The sequence below is a fragment of the Stenella coeruleoalba genome, assembly GCF_951394435.1.
Source record: "Stenella coeruleoalba genome assembly, chromosome: 5".
Taxonomy (NCBI): Eukaryota; Metazoa; Chordata; class Mammalia; order Artiodactyla; family Delphinidae; genus Stenella; species Stenella coeruleoalba.
The window spans coordinates 30,363,357-30,382,469 of NC_137150.1; the positions used below are offsets into that span (position 1 = coordinate 30,363,357).

General features: G+C 35.9%; 1 protein-coding gene across 5 annotated transcripts in view; it reads left to right on the plus strand.

Annotated features, from left to right (window-relative positions):
* STAG1 (STAG1 cohesin complex component) overlaps window positions 1–19,113 on the plus strand; it is a gene marked incomplete at its 3' end in the record, with an annotated part of 426,886 nt that overhangs the window by 138,859 nt on the left and 268,914 nt on the right. For 3 of the 5 annotated variants that reach the window (XM_079922183.1, XM_079922181.1, XM_079922182.1), the window contains exon 4: window positions 7,391–7,555. In XM_079922183.1, the coding sequence (XP_079778309.1) occupies window positions 7,391–7,555 (165 nt within the window). Of the gene's footprint in view, window positions 1–6,162; window positions 6,363–7,390; window positions 7,556–19,113 lie in introns of all 5 variants that reach the window. The other 2 variants (XM_079922185.1, XM_079922184.1) reach the window with 1 other exon arrangement.

Genomic DNA, 19,113 nt, shown 5'->3' on the forward strand with positions numbered 1-19,113 from the left:
CAGTTAGACCCTAGATAAGATCAAGTGGATTTTTTTACCTTCTTATTCACCCTTTATAACCAGTGCTAATAGGCTCCCAGGATTGAGAATTATGGTTTATTTTCTCTTTATTCATGGAGTTTAGTTCTTGCTATATATGTACTAAATATGTGTAATGATGTATGTGTCTATGACACATGCAAACATTCCTACATGTGCACAAGCTTACTTGTTGCAGCATTATTTGTAATAGTAAATGATCCAAAACAAAATAAATGTTTATCAATAGGTTAATGGCTAAATAAGTTAATGTATATTTATGTAATGGAACACTGCAGCTTTCGGAAAAGTCAAGACATTCTGTAGGTCTTCGCTATAGATTAAGTATAAAATATGTTGATAGTGAAAATAGAATGGTGCATAACTGTGCATACATAACATAAAATATAATATATACATGGAAATATATGTGCATTTTTTTTCAAAAAATTTTTTTAATTCGGTGAAATACACGTGTGATTTACCAAGTTACGTTTTTAAGTGTACAGTTCAATGGCATTAAATACATTCATATTCAGTCCTCACCACCACCCATCTCCATAACTTTCTTCATCTTTTAAAACTGAAACTGTACACGCATTAAACAGTAACTACTCATTCTCCACTCCCCACAGCCCCTGGCAATCACCATTCTAGTTTCTGTCCCTTATGATTTTGACTAAGTACTTTATGTAAGTGGAATCATACAGTGTTTGTCTTTTTTGTGACTACCTTATTTCACCTAGCATAATGTTCTTGAGATCCCAGAATTTCCTTCCTTTTTAAGGCTAAATGATATTCCATTGTATCTATATTCCACATTTGCTTATCCATTCATCCACCGATGGACACTTGGGTTACTACCAAGTTTTAGCTATTGTGAACGGTGTTGCTGTGAATAAGGGTGTACAAATATCTTTGAGATCCTGCTTTCAATTCTTTTGGGTACATACCTAGATGTGTTATTGGTGGTCATATGATTAATTCTATTTTTAATTTTTGAGGAACTGCCATACTGTTTTATACAACAGCTGTACCATTTACATTCCTATCAACAGTGCATACGAGTTCCAGTTTCTTCACAACCTTGCCTAGACTTTACTCTTTTTTTTGATAGTAGCCATCCTAATAGGTGTGAGATGGCATCTCGTAGTTTTGATTTGCATTTCTCCTAATTATTAGATGTTTAGCATCTTTTCACATGCTTATTGGCCATTTGCATATCTTCTTGGTAGAAATGTCTATTCAAGTCCTTTGCCCATTTTTTAAAAAAAGTTTATTTTTGGCTGCGTTGGGTCTTCGTTGCTGTGTGCGGGCTTTCTCTAGTTGCGGTGAGTGGGGGCTACTCTCTGTTGTGGTGTGTGGGCTTCTCATTGCGGTGGTTTCTCTTGTTGCAGAGTATGGGCTCTAGGCACGCGGGCTTCAGTAGTTGCAGCGCGTGAGCTCTAGGGTGCATGAGATTCAGTAGTTGTGGTGCATGGTCTCAGTAGATGTGGCACACAGGCTTAGTTGCCCCATGGCATGTAGGATCTTCCCGGGCCTGGGATCAAACCCATGTCCCCTGCGTTGGCAGGCGGATTCTTAACCACTGTGCCACCAGGGAAGTCCTCTTTGACCATTTTTGAATCAGGTTGTTTTGTTGTTGTGTTTTAGTTCTCTTTGTATTCTGGATATTAATATCTTATCAGATATATGATTTACAGATATTTTCTCTCATTCTGTGGGTTTCATTTTTACTCTTTCCCCATTGAATGGTCTTGGTACCCTTGTCAAAAATTATTTAATCATACATGTGAGGGTTTATTTCTGGGCTCTCTATTCTGTTTCATTGGTCTGTGTATCTTTATACCAGTACCACACTGTTTTGATTACTCTAGCTTTGTAGTAAGATTTGGAATCAGAATGTGTGAGTCCTTCAATGTTGTTCTTTTTTCAAGATTATTTTGGCTACTTGGAGTCCTTTGAGATTCCTTATGAATTACAGAATGGATTTTTCTGTTTCTGCAGAAATGGTCGTATGCATTTTGATAGAGACTGCAATGAATCTGTAGAAAGATCACTTTAGGTAGTATTAATATCTTAATGATATTAAGTCTTCCAACCTATGAACATGGGATGGGTTTCACTTTATCTACGTCTTCTTTAATTTTTGTCATGTGTATTTTTTAAATATGTTTAAATGTCTCTGGAATGACACATAGGAATGAATAATTTTGGTTGAAAGAACCAATCTTCTTTCCTAAGGCTTGAGAGTAAGAGTGGGCAAGTTTTCATTGTGTAACTTTAATTACCTTTTGAATTTTTAGCCATGGGAATGTGTTACTCAATAAAGAAAAATAACATTCCCCCTTCCCCTCTTCATATGCACACACAAGTGCTCATGCACATACCTGCCATAGGGAAGACACCTGTTTTTCCAAAGAGTGAGCACAGAAACAAGACTTGTTAGGAAGAGCCAGGATCTATCAGCTAAACAGGATGAATGCATGAAATAATGATATTTTCAAGCAATTTTAAATTGGTCAGTATGGGAAGATAGTAGCCTATAAATAGGGAGCTGGTGTGGTAGATGACCGAACAGGTAATAATTGATAGCATTACTTGCTGTGCTGAGGACTTTGAACTTTAACTTGATGGTTATGAGAGTCATTGGAGATTAGAGATCAAAGAAAGAAGAAAATAAGTGTTGGAGTAAATTTGTAATATAAGGATTACTGTGGTTATAGTATTAGAATAGAATGGCATTGTCTAACAAATGTGACTTGAGCTACATCTGTAATTTAATATTTTCTAGTAGATTATAAGAAGTGGGTGAAATTAACTTTAATAATATAATTTATTTAACCTAGTATACCTAAAATATTATAATTTCATCATGTAATCAATATACGAATGAGATTTTTTTTTTTTTTTGCGGTACGCGGGCCTCTCACTGTTGTGGCCTCTCCCGTTGCGGAGCACAGGCTCCGGACGCGCAGGCTTAGCGGCCATGGCTCATGGGCCCAGCCACTCCGCGGCATGTGGGATGTTCCCGGACTGGGGCACAAACCCGTGTCCCCTGCATCAGCAGGCGGACTGTCAACCACTGCGCCACCAGGGAAGCCCAGAATGAGATATTTTATATGCTGTTTTTCATACTAAATCTTCACAACCTTGTGGATAGTCAAAACATTGCTCATCTAAGTTTTGAGTAGCCATATTTCAAGTGCTCAGTTAGCTATGTGAGGCTAGAGGCCATGATATTGGATAATGCAAGTATGGAGATTTTAATCAGGAGACAAATTCTCACCAGTAATTCAAACAGAAAAATTTACTGTGAAGAATTATTATTTATTGAAAAGTCTTTAATCATTTATCGCTCAGGAATTGCAAATTAATACAACAAGGAGATATCACCATATGCCTGTTAGAGTAGCTGAAATCTAAAAGCCTGACAGTACCAATTTCCTGGCAAGAATGCAAAGCAGCAGAAGCTCTCATTCACTGCTGGTCAGAATGCAAAATGGTGTTGCCACTTTGGAAGACAGTTTGGCAGGTTTGTACAAAGCTAAACGTAGTTTTACCATATGATCCAGTTATCCTAGGTGTTTACACAACTGATTTAGAAGTTTTGTCCACACAAAACCCTGCATGTGAATGCCTATGCAGCTTTATTCCTAATTGCCAAAAATGGTGGCCAAGATGTCCATCGTTAGGTAAATGAATGACAAAACATGGTACATCCATACAATGAAATATTGTTTAGAGATGAAAAGAAATGAGCTGTTCAACCACTAAAAGACACGGATCCATCTTAAATGCATTTTGTTAAAATGAAAGATACCAGTATGAAAACGCTATATGCTGTGCGATTCCAATTACATGACTCTCTGTAAAAGACAAAACTGTAGTGGTGATTAAAAAAAATTTGGTGTTTGCCAAGGCGAAGTGGGAGGGTTGAATGGATGTGAAGCACAAGTATTTTTTAAGGTAGTGAAACTTTTCTCTGTGATACCATAGTTGTGCGTACATGACAGTATACGTTTGTCAAAGCCCACCAAACTTTTCAGAAAAAGAGTGAATTTTATTAATACAGATGTTTAAAAAAAATCATTTATAAGGTAGGGGGAATACCAGGATGGAATGTAGAGTGTAACAATGTAATCTGTTTTGCAGTGAAGGGAGTGGGGAGAGAGTTGCTGACTTAGGTAACTTTGGAAATGAGTCTGTAAGACTAAAGTCAGAGAAATTGTACACAGTGTATATAAGAACTGCAGTCTAGTTCATAAAGTTGTTTCCCATGGGGTAGGGCTTAAAATACTGCTCTACGTGAATACTGAGGAGAGCCAGAGTTCTCATTGTTGGAGTGGGAGTTTGTCGATGAGCAAGGGGAAGAAGCATCCATGTGGTAATGGATTAGAGTTGGAGATACCAGTTCCAGCTTATGTTTAGCTTAATATAGGTAACAGATCATTGCATACAGAAACATCTATAGTTATGTGTATATATATGGAACATACATTTCTTTGTTTTGTCTGCTTAAGGGCCTAGAAGCAAGGACACTTAGTATCAAGGAGCCAAACCTAGTGCCCAGATCTTCATCTCTAGTAAAATTCTCTAATAAAAGGAACCAGGGCTCCTTGGATTCTAAACTCCCTGATTCTAAAACTGGAAAAGAGAATATACAGTATAAGCCTGGAGAATGATGTGCTGCCAGAAAGTAACCAAGTGCTAAAAAAATAAAAAGCAAAACACACAGAATGATGGGAATATGTCAAATGGACACAGGAACCAACTGAAAGATCTCTTAATGGCCAAAGCTGAAGCAAGTTGAACAACAAAATAAAATAGTATTGAATGGGCTTCCCTGGTGGCGCAGTGGTTGAGAATCTGCCTGCTAATGTAGGGGACACGGGTTCGAGCCCTGGTCTGGGAGAATCCCACATGCCGCCGAGCAACTAGGCCCGTGAGCCACAACTACTGAGCCTGCGTGTCTGGAGCCTGTGCTCCGCGACAAGAGAGGCCGCGATAGTGAGGCCGGCACAACGGGATGAAGAGTGGCCCCCGCTTGCCACAACTAGAGAAAGCCCTTGCACAGAAACGAAGACCCAACACAGCAAAAATAAATAAATAAATTACTAAACTCCTACCCTAACATCTTAAAAAAAAATAGTATTGAATTATAATCCAAAAATATAAAATAAATGTCGATGAGTCTGCGTTAGTACAAATGATTGGGTGAATGAGTGAGAATAGACAAATCTCTCATACTGAAAAATTTCAAATGGTATGCGTAAATGCTCCACCTTCAAGGAGGTGGATCAAGGAGGTGGAGCATAACTCCCCACCCCTTAAATGTGGGATGCACACAGTGACTTTCTTCCAAAGGGTACAGTTTGGAAAGGAGAGGAAAAGTAACTTTACAGTGGAGAAACCTGACAAATACCACCTCAGCCAACTGATTAACAGGTCAACATTGAGTGATAAATCACATTGTTAGTATATACACTTGATATGATGTGACAAAAATGATACTTTGTCTCTCACATCTTCCTCTTCAAACCCATAATCCCAGTCTAGTCATTAGAAAAACATCAGACAAACCCCAGTTGAGGAACATTGTATAAAATATCTGTACAGTACAAAATCCCTGTACAAAATTCTTCAAAATTGTCAAGGTCACCAAAACCCAGGAAAGTATAAAACCTTGGAGCCAAGAGGAGCTTAAGGAGACATGATGTGAGTATGTCTAGGTGCCCTGGATGGGCTCCTAGAACAGAAGAGGTCATTAGACAAAAACTAAGAAAATCTGAATTAAGTATGGACTTTTGTTAATGTATCAATTTTGGTTCATTAATTATAACAAATGTACAATACAAATAGTAAGGTGTTAATAATAGGTGTAATTAGACGTGATATATGTGGGAATTCCTTGTACTATCTTCACATTTTTTTGTAAATCTAACACTGTTCTAAAAATAATTTATTTAAAAATAAGCAGTAAATTCATATATTAATCCACACACACAAATGGTTGTCAGGCTGTTAACTATTAAGAGGAGTGAAAGAGTACTGTGAAGAATACAGGAATACAGAATGAAGGGAGCAGGTCCTGTGAGCAGGGAGAAAAGCCCCTCCATGTTATGCTTTGTAATGTTCCTCCAGGGCCCTCTGGTTATAAGCCTACCTGTGCAGCATATGACAAAAGAGAAATGTTTACAGAGTGGGGCAAACTAGAATACATTTGGAGATGAGGAACAGTAAATTGATAACTGAAACAGGCTATTATGAGAGTGAAGTAAATCACTCAAGAGAGACTATAAAGATTGAGAAGATGCTCTGGAGAGACCTAAGGTAACTGACAGGTAAGGAGTATAGGGAGGGAAAAGATATCTGAAAGACAAGGGGGATAACATTGCCTGTTGAGAGAGTTTCAAAAAATGTCTATTGCGTTTAGCAACATTACTTTTACTGGTGGGCTTGGTGAAGCAGCAACCCTGATGAGTTTATATATGAATGAAATTTATGGGAATAATAACAGTGACTGCAAGCAATTCTATCTTGACTCTAAAGGTGAGACACAGATAAGGTGATAACTAGTGTTGACTTTTTAAAAAAAATTGGGGGTGTGGGATGGGTTGTCAATTGAAGAATGTAAACTGTCAAGGCGGAAATGTTTGCTGTATTTCTAGTATCTAGAATGGTTCCAAATATGTTCAATATATATTTGTTGCATGACTGGATAAGAAATATTTGAGCACTTAAGTCAAGGGAGAAGTTGAATATGTAGCTTTTTCCAAGTAATGTTTTATTTTTATATTTTTTTTATTTTTGCGGTACACGGGCCTCTCACTGTTGTGGCCTCTCCCGTTGCGGAGCACAGGCTCCGGACGCGCAGGCTCAGCGGCCATGGCTCACGGGCCCAGCTGCTCTGCGGCATGTGGGATCTTCCTGGACCGGGACACGAACCCATGTCCCCTGCATCGGCAGGTGGACTCACAACCACTGTGCCACCAGGGAAGCCCTAAGTAATGTTTTATTGAACAAGGTTTCTGAGGAAACAGAATATTGAGGAAGAGAGGAAGAAGAAAATGTCAAGAAGGGGGCATGGTTGGGGCATGGTTAAAATGTTCATCATTGGCATTATTGTACAAAATATTAAATCTTTTTCTTTTGACTTTATTTTCATGCCTTGTATAAATTAACTTGTACTTTGCTGTTTGCGCTTTGTTTTTATCAATGAAAACATTGTAAAGCTTCCTTTGGGATTATGTCTCTTATCTATAACAGTGCTAACTTCCCTTTCACAAGATCAAACATAATTTGAGATCATTCTTGCATAAAGCAAAGTATGCCTGCATTTAACTTAACTTTTCCTCATCTTTTTATTCAGTCTACAAATAAGAAACCTCGAAAATCTCCAGGAGAGAAGAGTAGAATTGAAGCTGGAGTTAGAGGAACAGGCCGTGGAAGAGCTAATGGGCATCCTCAACAGAATGGTGAAGGGGAGCCTGTCACATTATTTGAAGTGGTGAAACTGGGGAAAAGTGCAATGCAGGTAAATTTTAAGTGTTTTTTTTTTTAAAGTGTTTTTATCGTATTAGTAAAGCAATACAGTCAATAGCATGGAACCTATTCGTGTATATATTGACATTTTATATACTCTTGTTGATTGTGTAATCAAGAATTTTATTAACTTAAAAGTTTTTCTTTGCTTGTTTTGTAAAAGGTGTCAGGAAAGGCATTTTTTTTAATAGTGAGTTTAAGATTACAAAGTTTAGATTACATTGTGCTGAGTAAAGTAACTTGCATGTAACAGGAGCTGCCTAAGAATTTTTATTGCCTTAATAGTATGTGTTTTTTTAAAAATTTGACTTAATATAAGTAACATGTGTATTGAAGAATATTTGAAAGAAGAAAAGGTATAAAAAACATTCCTAAGAGTGAATTAGGAATAACCACAGTTAATATTTTATGGTTATTTGTGTGTGTGTGTGTGTGTGTGTGTGTGTGTGTGTGTGTGTGTGTGTATGAGAGAGAGAGAGAGAGAGAGATCTTTTATAACCTTCTTACTCTTTTCTCTCTCCTCATTGACTCAACAAATACCATTAAATAGTTTAGAAGAGCATATATTCATTGGCTTCTTACTAATTCATTACAAGGATAAACCATGATTATGTGTTTCTTTACATTTTTTTCCACTATTTTAAAACTTATCATTTGTATTTACTTCCCCACATCATTTTTTCATTTTAAAGTACTAGAGGTAAAATTATTTTATTATAGAATATTTCTTAACTGTGTGGTAATAATACCATTTTTACTCTCCAAAAGTTGTACTAGTTTAGCTTTCACCAGAAGTGTAGCTAGCAGTTGGATACTTTATATTTAAGAATTATTTGACAACATAGGCAAAGATGGTAATTCATTATTTAAATTTGCATTTTTTGATTACTGATGATTATATGTTAAATCTTTTAATTTGATATCTGCTCATTTTTGATACTTCATTTTCAATTTAAGTCTGAAATTTAGGTAATTGATGAAACAGATTTATTTTTAGACCTAAAAGCAGGCAAGTTTTCATTAGAATACCTTCTATTTTTTAACCTGTATTTCCCTTTGAATTCCTTAAGGGAGTTTAGTGTTTACTGCTTTTTATGTATGTTACCAGATTGATGTGTTCAAGAATCCTGGAATTTGTATGGGAAGGGAAGGAGGTGGAGTGGTGGGATGATGCTAAATAGTAAAAGAAATACTGAATTCCCAGTTACCCAGAACAATGGACAACCTTAGATTACATAAGTATAATTTTAAAATATATTAAGTGACGTGTAGCCATTAAGCTTGACAGTTTCTTTATTATACTGTAATAGAAAAATTGTTAACAAGCTACAGAAATACTATTTTTGATTTCTGTTTATTGCCTCCCACCCTTACATGGAAACACAAGCAGAAAGATGAAGGAAATTAAATTTAAAAACTGCATTTCAGTATTTTGCTTTTCATTTTTCATGCAGAACTTTATTTTTCCAACTTTTACTTAATATGAACAAAATCTTCAGTATTTAATATGAACAAAATCTAGTCATCTGTATTTGATACACACTAGTGAGTAGTGTACGTTTTTTCTTTTTTGCCCAGTATCTTCTATATTCTTCATCCGCATTACTCTTCCCTGTTGCTGTTTCCATACTTTACTCTCTGCTTAAATTCTTTTGGATTCATGTTTTATGAAAGGTAAAGATTAGTAGTCAGAGCCTACTGCTACTTGCATAATTTGGTTTTAAGTCACTTTTTCAACTTTTTCTCACTATTCTTCTATTGAAGTTGACCCTAAGCATTTTCTACTTTGCTGTAATTTTTTATTATTCTTTTATGTTTTTCTTTCCTAGCTATATTCAAATTAATCTACAAACTTCTGTAATTTTTTTTTTTACTCAGCGTTCTGTTGTAGGCATTTTTTCCCATGAATTAACCTTATAATTTTAAATAGTTATATACTATTCCCTAATGTGGCTGGGCCGTGATTTATTTAACCAGTTTTCATTTGGGCTGCTTTATTGTTAAAGAAGAATATAAGTATATTTAAGATAACTATTTAAGAGTATTTAAGAGTAGTTATTTAAGAGTAGTTTAAGAGTATTTAAGAGTAGTTATTCTATTAAACATAGTACTTCTTTGAATATCCTTATATATCCCTCTGAAATGTGCACGTGGGAATCCTTTGTAACATAAATTCCTGAAAGAGCAAAAGGAATGCATGTTTAAAATACTCTGTTGCAGGTCTTTTATTGAAGCTGGCACACTAATTTAAGTGTTTATTACCTCTTCACTTCAAACATAAAGTAATGAAAGATAAAATATTAAAAAGAGGGTAGGCATTAATGAATTTAGAAACTAAATGTTTCTGTGGTTTATATAGAAGAAAAACTACCTGGTGATCAGGATTGGGCTTAAGGTAGCAGAAGCAGGCACTTGTAGCCAAGAGTTTGGCTCTTGTGTGTTAAAAAGATGAAAGGTGCTTCATGAAGGGTAGAGGAATAGAGTTAGGCTTAAACTACATGAAGCCAGGGCCTAACACGTGACTCCATACTTGTAAAGGAGACTGAAGAAAGCTGCTGAGAACTGCTGCATAGGCTAAGGCTTATGATTAGGGGGATTGTATATCTCAGGTTACCCTTCAGACTCTAGTTTATGCTTATCATCCATGTAGTTATTAGTAGAGACTCCTTTAATACTCAAGAGGGTCCTAGTTTGGGTAATAACTTATACTAAAACCCCACTTTTAGAAAATCATGGGCTGAAGGAAGGGAGAGGACAGACATAGTCCTTATAACCAGGTCCTGAATTAAAATGGCTACTTTCTTGGTTGGAGACTGGGTCTGTAAAAATCCCCTGTATCATCTTAGACCAGGAAGTTCTTTCTAAGTCCACTATATGATCTAGTTGTGCAGTGGAGTGAGTAGAATGAGCAGAGATAATCACAAAATCATTGGCTAAGGAGGGATGAATAATAAAAGAAATAAGTATATTTAAGATTCTAGAGAGATGAAAGAAGAAATTCTATCTAATACCAAATAGGAAATAAACTTAGTAAATTGGTTTTACTGAGGATAAAAAGCTACATTAGATGCCATCAAAGGGAGAATTGAGGAATTGGCATTCATTAGGAATTCATTTAGAATGTAGCCCAGAGAAATAAAAAAGTAAATATGAAAGAGCAGTTGAGTGACTTTGGTGTGGATTGAAAGGGTTCCAAAATATGCAGGGGAAGAATCCTGAGGGAATAGTAGAGACATAGTTTTTGAAGAGGTAGTTTTGTAGAAATTTACAGTCACATTTCCTTGGATCTAGAGTTCGTTCTCAGGAGTCAACAAGATAAGTGAAAATCATCACACAGCTAGTAATAGTACAGGCATTCCTTGTGTTTTTTGTTTTTTCCTGCACTTCACAGATACTGCATTTTTTACAAATTGAAGGTTTGTGGCAACCCTTCGACAAACAAGTCTATCAGCACCATTTTTCCAACAGCATTATTTTTTAATTAAGGTATGTACAGTGTTTTTTTAGGCATAATGTTATTGCACACTTAAGAGACTATAGTATAGTGTAAACATAACTTTTATATGCACTGGGAAACCAGAAATTCATGTGACTCTCTGTATTGCAATGTTTGCTCTATTGCGGTGGTCTGAAACCAAACCTGCAATATGTCTTAAGGGATGCCTGTATAGTATAACTGTAAAATATTGAGGACTGAAAGAAAGTCTTGAAATATTTCATTAAAGAATGCTTGACCCTTTTCTCTGACTACAGTGCAATAAGGTTGAAACACACAAAATAAATTCCCCTTCTACACTACATTATACTCACAAGTCTGGAAAGGCGCTTTTAAATAATTCATGTGGTAAAGAGGAAATAAACAGAGTTGAAATGTGAATGTTAGTGAAAGTAATGTTAGTGAAAAATTGAGGCCAGCTAAAGCACTACTTGAATAAATATACAGTCTTAAATGTATTACTATTAGCAAAAGTAGTACAAACTTAGAGAAAGAAAAATAGGAAAACTAAAGTAATTAGGAAGAAAGGCATAATAAAAGTAGAAATGGAAATTAAATAGAAAAAGAAATGGTAGAAACGGTCAACTAATTCAAAATATTGGCAATTTCAGTTCAGTACATTTTTAAGACTTAGAGGTTTTATCTTAGGAATGCAAGGGTGGCTCAATGTTAGAAAATATTTTACTGTTACATAGCAGATAATCCTGGGGGGAAATTGATATAGAATGTTTAGAAAAATCATTTGATAAAATATAGCTGATATTCATAATGAACAATAACTCTTCATGAATAAACGAACAAGAGAGAAGCTCCTTAGATAAAGTTATCACACAAAAACCTTATAGCTCACATCACGGCACTTTTTAATTTTTTATTTTTGGCTGCATTGGGTCTTCGTTGCTACGTGTGGGGTTTCTCTAGTTGTGGCAAGCGGGGGCTACTCTTTGTTGTGGTGCACGGGCTTCTCATTGCAGTGGCTTCTCTTTGTTGTAGAGCATGGGCTCTAGGCACATGAACTTCAGTAGTTGTGGCACTTGGGCTCCATAGTTGTGGCTTGCGGGCTCTAGAGCGCAGGCTCAGTAGTTGTGGCGCACAGGCTTAGTTGCTCCGCGGCATGTGGGATCCTCCCAGACCGTCCCCTGCATTGGCAGGTGAATTCTTAACCACTGCGCCACCAGGGAAGTCCCTCACATCGCGGCATTTTAAAAAGGGAAATTTAGATGAATTCCCAGGAAAAAGCACTAGAGTATAACAATTGAAAAGGAAAATACAACATTTTCCGTATTTGCAGAATATACAATTGTCTATGTAGGAATTTCAACATAAACTAGGGTATTAGAACTAATGAGTGATCAGCAGAACTCCTAGAGAGAAAATAAACACTAAAAAAAAAAAAAAAAATCAGCATTCTGAACGTGTTAGAGGAAACAATAGCCCATGTAAGAAAATAGTAAGGAAAAATGAATACAATTTTGAGTGGAATAGAATAAAATTCTGTTTCATACTCTTCATATTGAGTGACATAAAAATGTCTGGAAGATAGTGAGAGTCAATAAGGATGTAGAATAACAACAAGTGGGAGTACAAATCTGTGTAACCCCTTTGGAGAAAAATTTGACAGTATTAAGAAAAGTTGAATGACCTATTTTTCATTCATTTAGCAAATATTTAATGAGTGCCTACACGGTGGGCAACACCTTTTTCTCTTTTTTATGTCTTTCTTTTTTTAACTGAGATACTTTGAAGAAAGGGAATTCAATTCCTAGTTGTAACCTTTAGAGAAATTTTTGTGTATTTTTATAAATGAGGCAAATACAGGAATTTTTATTGCTACTTTGTAATAGCAAAGAGAAGAAAAGGAAGTAAAAAATGTCTATGAACGGGGCAATTGATAAATAAAATGTGGTATATTCAAACACTTCAAATGAGTGAGCTAGAGCTCTAGGTACCATTATAGATAAATTTCAGAAATGGATTTTAAGGGACAAAGCAAGCTACATAATGATACATAGTATATTGTACTGCTTATGTAAACACATATCTAAGTTTATTTAACATCAAGTTTATATTATTGGTTACTTACTGAGGAGATAGGAGAAGGAGAATGGGATCAGATGGGTGTATGTGGGGTACTACAGCAGTTACTGAAAAAGAAGCAGAAAGAAACAAATATGGCTGTAAAGTATTAAATGTTGTTGAAGCTGGATACCTTCTTGTCTATCTTGTTTATTTTATTTTTTGAAATAAAAATGGATAGCATTTCGGAAATGCCCCCCAAAAGGAGGGCTTATAATGTCCATATATTTGGAAAATGACCGTATCCCTTCCCCTTTGGAGAAGTGTGAAATGTGAAGGCTTTGATAACATTTGTGTTAAAGAACCTGGCTGCTTTTATTTCTCCAGCATTCGAGAAACCTTTGATTCCTACAACTATTTATGACCGTTTTCTCTTTTAAGTCTTTTCTCCTTATCAGAATTGTAAAGAATCAGTTTTACTAGCTTAATAGATACTTGTTACATACCTCCTGTAATCAGATGCTGTGCTAGATAGTTCCTCAATGTACAGAAAAACAACCACAGTTTTGCCCTCATGGGAAACAGGTGTTACAGAATACTTTAATAAAACAGATATACTGAGTGGCTTGAAAACTCTGAAAATTCACTTGGGCACGTCTAGAGGACAGGGTTGTGGAAGGTTTGCCTGTATAGCTAAAACTTGACCTGAGACTTGAAAGATGAGTAGGAGTTAGCTAGGCAGTAGCAGAGGGCACATCTTATAGCAGAAACAGGTCATGCAAAAATGAAATCTCTACCCCTACAAAGAGGGCATAGATGTCCAGTAAAAATAGAGCTGAGAGAAGCTAGATTCTGAACATTGAACGTTTTGGCTTTTTTTGAAATTGGTGGCATTTTTGAAAGAAAATAACATCATACTTAGCGTTTTTAGAAATACCTTTCTGGAAGCAGTACAGGTAGTGATTTGGGGTGTGTAGGGCTGGAAGAAAGACCAATTAGGAGACTTTTTTTTTTTTTTTCTCTCCCCTTCCAGTGATCCAGTTGGGAAGTAATGAGTTTGCATTTATAGTGTCAGTGAGGGTGAAAAGGAAGAGGAAGTGACCGATTCTATAAATATTAAGGCTGTAGGATGCTTCTGAAGGATGAGAAAGAGGACAGAATCTAAGATAATTCCTAGTTGTTTGACTTGGGGATATTCACTGAAAGGAAATTTTTAAGAGTATAGGTGTTAGTAGATGGGTATGGGAATAATTTGGTTTGGACATTTTGATTTCTAGGTGCATGACACTGACTATATGTTGAATTTTGGAACATTCAAGCTATTAATCTGGTATTTGTTGCTTTAGTAGTTATGAGTTAGCATTTAAGTGAATTTCTATAATCCATTGGCATTTGCATTTTGTTCCTCCAGACTTCAACTAAAAATGTTGGACTACAGTTGCTTCATTCAACAAAAATTCATTGAGAGCTCTTGTTTCAGGCATTGGGTTAGGTACAAGAGATAGAATATGAACTAAACTTGCCTGACCCTTCCCTTCATAGACTTGCTAATCATCGAAGGGAAAGGAAATTCTCCATACTAATCAAATGATCTGTTAATATACTATTATAAACTGTTGATTAATGCTAAGAAAACTCCGTTTGGTCTTAATGTACTGATAATAATAACTTATGTGAATGAGGGATTGGATTCAGCCTATAAATGAAGTATACTTAATAGCACAGTTTGGTCTCCTGTTTGCTTTTGATAGGTGACTATGTGGGTAAAACTGATTTTGTCCATTGAAGTTATGATTGGGAAAGACATAGGTATCTTAGCGGGATAGTCTGTGATTAGTCATTCTCTCTCTTTTAGGGAGGAAACTGTGTTCTGATGTTAAAGAAAAGTATGAACTTTTATAGGACATTGATTTCTTCTAGTCCCCAACTTACAAATGAGTTAGATGCCAAATCTCAAGGTATCAAATGCAGAGGAGTTCTCCCCTAAGATTTGTGTAGGTGAATTTTTTTTTTTTTTTTTTTTTTGCGTTACACGGGCCTCTCACTGTTGTGGCCTCTCCCGCTGCGGAGCACAGCTCCGGACGCGCAGGCTCAGCGGCCATGGCTCACGGACCCAGCCGCTCCGCGGCGTGTGGGATCTTCCCGGACCGGGGCGCGAACCCATGTCCCCTGCATTGGCAGGCGGACTCTCAACCACTGCGCCACCAGGGAAGCCCCTCTTTAACTCTTGCTTTAACCTAATAACAACCTAATAACATGTGTGATTAACTGTAAGCTAATGTTTTAAAGTGCTTTAGTCCTGATATCTCCCATTTTCCTAGAATGAAAAGTAATATGTAAAATATACAGAATGTTTTAGGGCAGAAGATATAAATTGCTTTTTTCATTTCATAGGTATTTGAAAATTCTCAAATGATAGCTTAATATTAAGAGTGAGTTTTTGATTTTTTGTTTAGTTAGAATGACTCTCTGAAATTTGTGGATGTTTTAACCTGTCCCCAACAATTCTAGCATCTACATAGTTAGAGTAATATACATACTGTAAAAAATAAACCTCAGATATTGGTGACATATCATGATAGACATTAATTTCTCATATATGTAACCATTCTTATATATGTAATATAAGAATTAGTGGTAGGTGTCTTTCCTTCATATGGTGACTTAAGGATCCATGCTCCTTCCATTTTCTGGCTCCTCTTTCCCTTAGAGCCTCAATGTTGTTTGCATTCAGTGGCTGGAAGGGGAGAGAGAATGGAGCACTACCTACTTCTTAGACGCTTTTGGTCCCCCTGTTTACATTCCATTGATGGAAACTTACCAGTACTACAGTGAGCCAGGTAATGGAGTCAGTGGCTGGGTAGTTGTTACCCAATTTGGTATACACTGTGAAAGGGAGAACACGTAATTGTCATACTCTGGTTACTTTTAGATAATTAGAGGGAAGGTATACAGTAAATATTTTGATTTAATTTCTTCAATACAGAGATTATAAAAGCTGCTGATTAGTGCTAAGATAAGAGCATTAACTCCTTATAAGTTATTTAGAACTAAAGTCCTAAGTTGAAGTTAGGGACTCTAGGAATTTCCACAGCCTATATTCAGTTACATCCAAAGATACCTGCTATTTTTCATGTATTTAGCTTCAGTAAACACATTGCTGTTGTTTTTTTTTGTGTTGTTGCTGATGTCAAGCTTGTGGCTTTAACATAGGTGTTTCAGATATTATTAGTCGTCTTCATGATATCCCCTAACCTTCCAAAGATATCATCCACAGGTATATCACATTTTATATAGATGGTCTAGGACATGTCAAGTAAATAGAGAGATGACTGTTGATGTATTTGTGATTATGATAGTGAAATATTTATAAAAGATTATGTATATAATGGGTTTACTTTATGAAGTCATTTTAAGGAAAAATAGCCTTTATTTTACATATTTATTTGTGTTTATGAATTGTTTATAGATATTTGAATATATGGAATATGGTGCTTTCTACTAGCTTTATTTTCACAGAGAGGACCTAACTTATTTTAATGCTTCTGGTCAAAATTCCTTACTTACAGCTTCAGTAAGAATTGAAATACAGAAAATATTATATGAATAAAGACATATTGAACTATGAGACTTTTTTAGAATTTCTTCTTTTGTCCACCTCAGTAAATTTGGATTGAGTGTGCTTGTGCAGTTTCTTACCCTGTACACTAACTTTAATCATGTATAAAGCAGAACCCTTCAGAAATTTTTTTTCATGATTTGTGTCCAAACTGCTGAAGAAAACTATATATATGTTGATATAATTCCTTATCATTTCCTGGGCTTTGGTCCTAAGCCTTTGAGATGAGAAGGCTTTTCCTCCTGGTGAGGACTTTTGATCTAGTACAGGATTTCTTAACCTGGAGTCAATGCTAGAATTTTTGATAAGCATGAACAGAAATGAGGAGAGTGGTAAAAAAATTTGGAATTGATTTAAAAAAAATAAGTGCAGAGAGAAAACTGATCTGGGACATTTAAAAGGATTGTTAATGGCATTGAAGACTAAATTTGTAGCAGTATAACTTCATATAATTGTTTGATTTTCCTCCTGCAGCCCTGTAACCAGATATTAGAAATGTGAATTTACTGTTTACTAGAAGGAACAAAAATGTAGGTTTTGATCTGTGCCAGGAACTCCTTCTCAGTAGTTATAGTCCTTTGAGGGTTTTGAATTGCTTGAAACAAGACAAAGACTAATCTGACATGCACAGTCTTAGAAAGTGTATATAGATGTTGTGTTGTTTGCAGCATCATTGGGCTAGGATATGAATGTTTCCTAACTGGCTGTGGAAATTCTGGACTATGTGAACACACATTTTCAAGAAAGTTAAAAACTACGTATTCTCTGTTAAAACTCCATCTTTCACTCTTCACTTAGAGATACGTGCCTTGGTGTGTTTCTTTCTAGCTTCTCCTTGTGAACTCTGTTGTCTTATGACATTAAACTTGATTGTGCTTAGGTCTTTTCTTCCTGTCCGTTTTAAGTAGGTCTGACAAATATTAATCTGTATTTTTACTAATATCCTGTATTTTAACTGAGAAGAGTGTGATTAACCGGACTAGACAGGGTTATTCTGGGCGATATGATAGGAAATCATTTACCTATAATATCCACAAGCCTAACTTTGTTTATGAAACACCATTATTTCATAATTTAGGTATCTTGATTTTAGAAGACACATTAGAGACAAATATTCTGTACTTTGAAAGAGTTGTTGCCAACTTTATGACAACTCATGCATTAACAGCAAAACAGGTGTATTTTCACTACAGTTATGTCTTAATAATCCATGTCATCGTATCCACCCATGTATCTTTGATTTGTATGCTATGAAATCACTTCCTGGTCATTCAGAACCAGCCATTTCACACCTTTTCCCCACACTGCATACAATAGCAGATTATTCTTCAGTTATATTAAGCACTGGGAAGGTTTTTTTTTAAAAGATGTTATTTTAGAAATCCTTTTAGAACTATTCGGTTTATAAAATGTTTCTGATATTTAGTCATTTCATAAATTACAGAAGGAATTGATGAATCCCAGAGTAAAATGGAAGAGAAAAAATAACTAGGATGACTTTAACTCCACTTTTCTGCTGCTTGTGCAGAAATTCCAGAATAACCTTCTATTAGTAGTTGAAGCCATCGTCAACACAAAGCAGCTCTGAGAGTCCTGGCAAGAGATTGAAAGGATGTATAATAGGATTTAGGACAGACTTTTCTAGCATAATTATTAATAGCACCCTCTTTCACCCTCTAAGTGTTCTAGTTTATATGATAAATTGTAATGACATTGTAAGAATTGGTAAAGAAATGAATGCAAGATAAAGACGTTAGAGGACTGAAGTTCTTGATGAGGCTCAAAAGGCAAAGTGTGAGTGTAAGACGTTCTGTACTAAATGGACAGAGATCATTCCAGGTAGTATGGAAATGATTTCAAAGATGGAATAGTTCTTAGATGTCTAGGATGTGAATGGAGAGTCTGAAGTAAAAACATTGATGGTCTTTTAGACCAACAGAAGTAAAAATTGTGTATCTTAAGATATCAGATATATCTTTATTAACATTGTTGAAATGGCTCTGGATGGCTTGATTGGGGTAGAGGGGAAGACTTTGAACCAAGAAACAAAGTTCAGTGACTGGGGGTGGAGAGAGGGGTGACTGTAGAGGCTACTTAATGTATCACAAAAAGGAAGGTGGTGGTAGGACGGTAAGCCACCTGGCATGGGTCTTAAAGGCTGATGAGTTTCGAATGCTGATAGATATAGTGTGGCTCGGATATGACAGTAGCTAGGAGAGGCAGTTATCATAAAGCACAAAAAAGGAAGTACTGTAGTATTCTGAGGCCATAGGGAAAACATCCAAGTTTCAGATTGGGCCAAGGAGGTAGAGACAGATTTTGTGAATTGGTTTTAATGTGTAGAGTAATTTTACAGTGAACTGCTAGTTCAGGATGTTTTCAGAGGAAATAGTTGGGAAGGAAAATCAGTGGAAGAGTG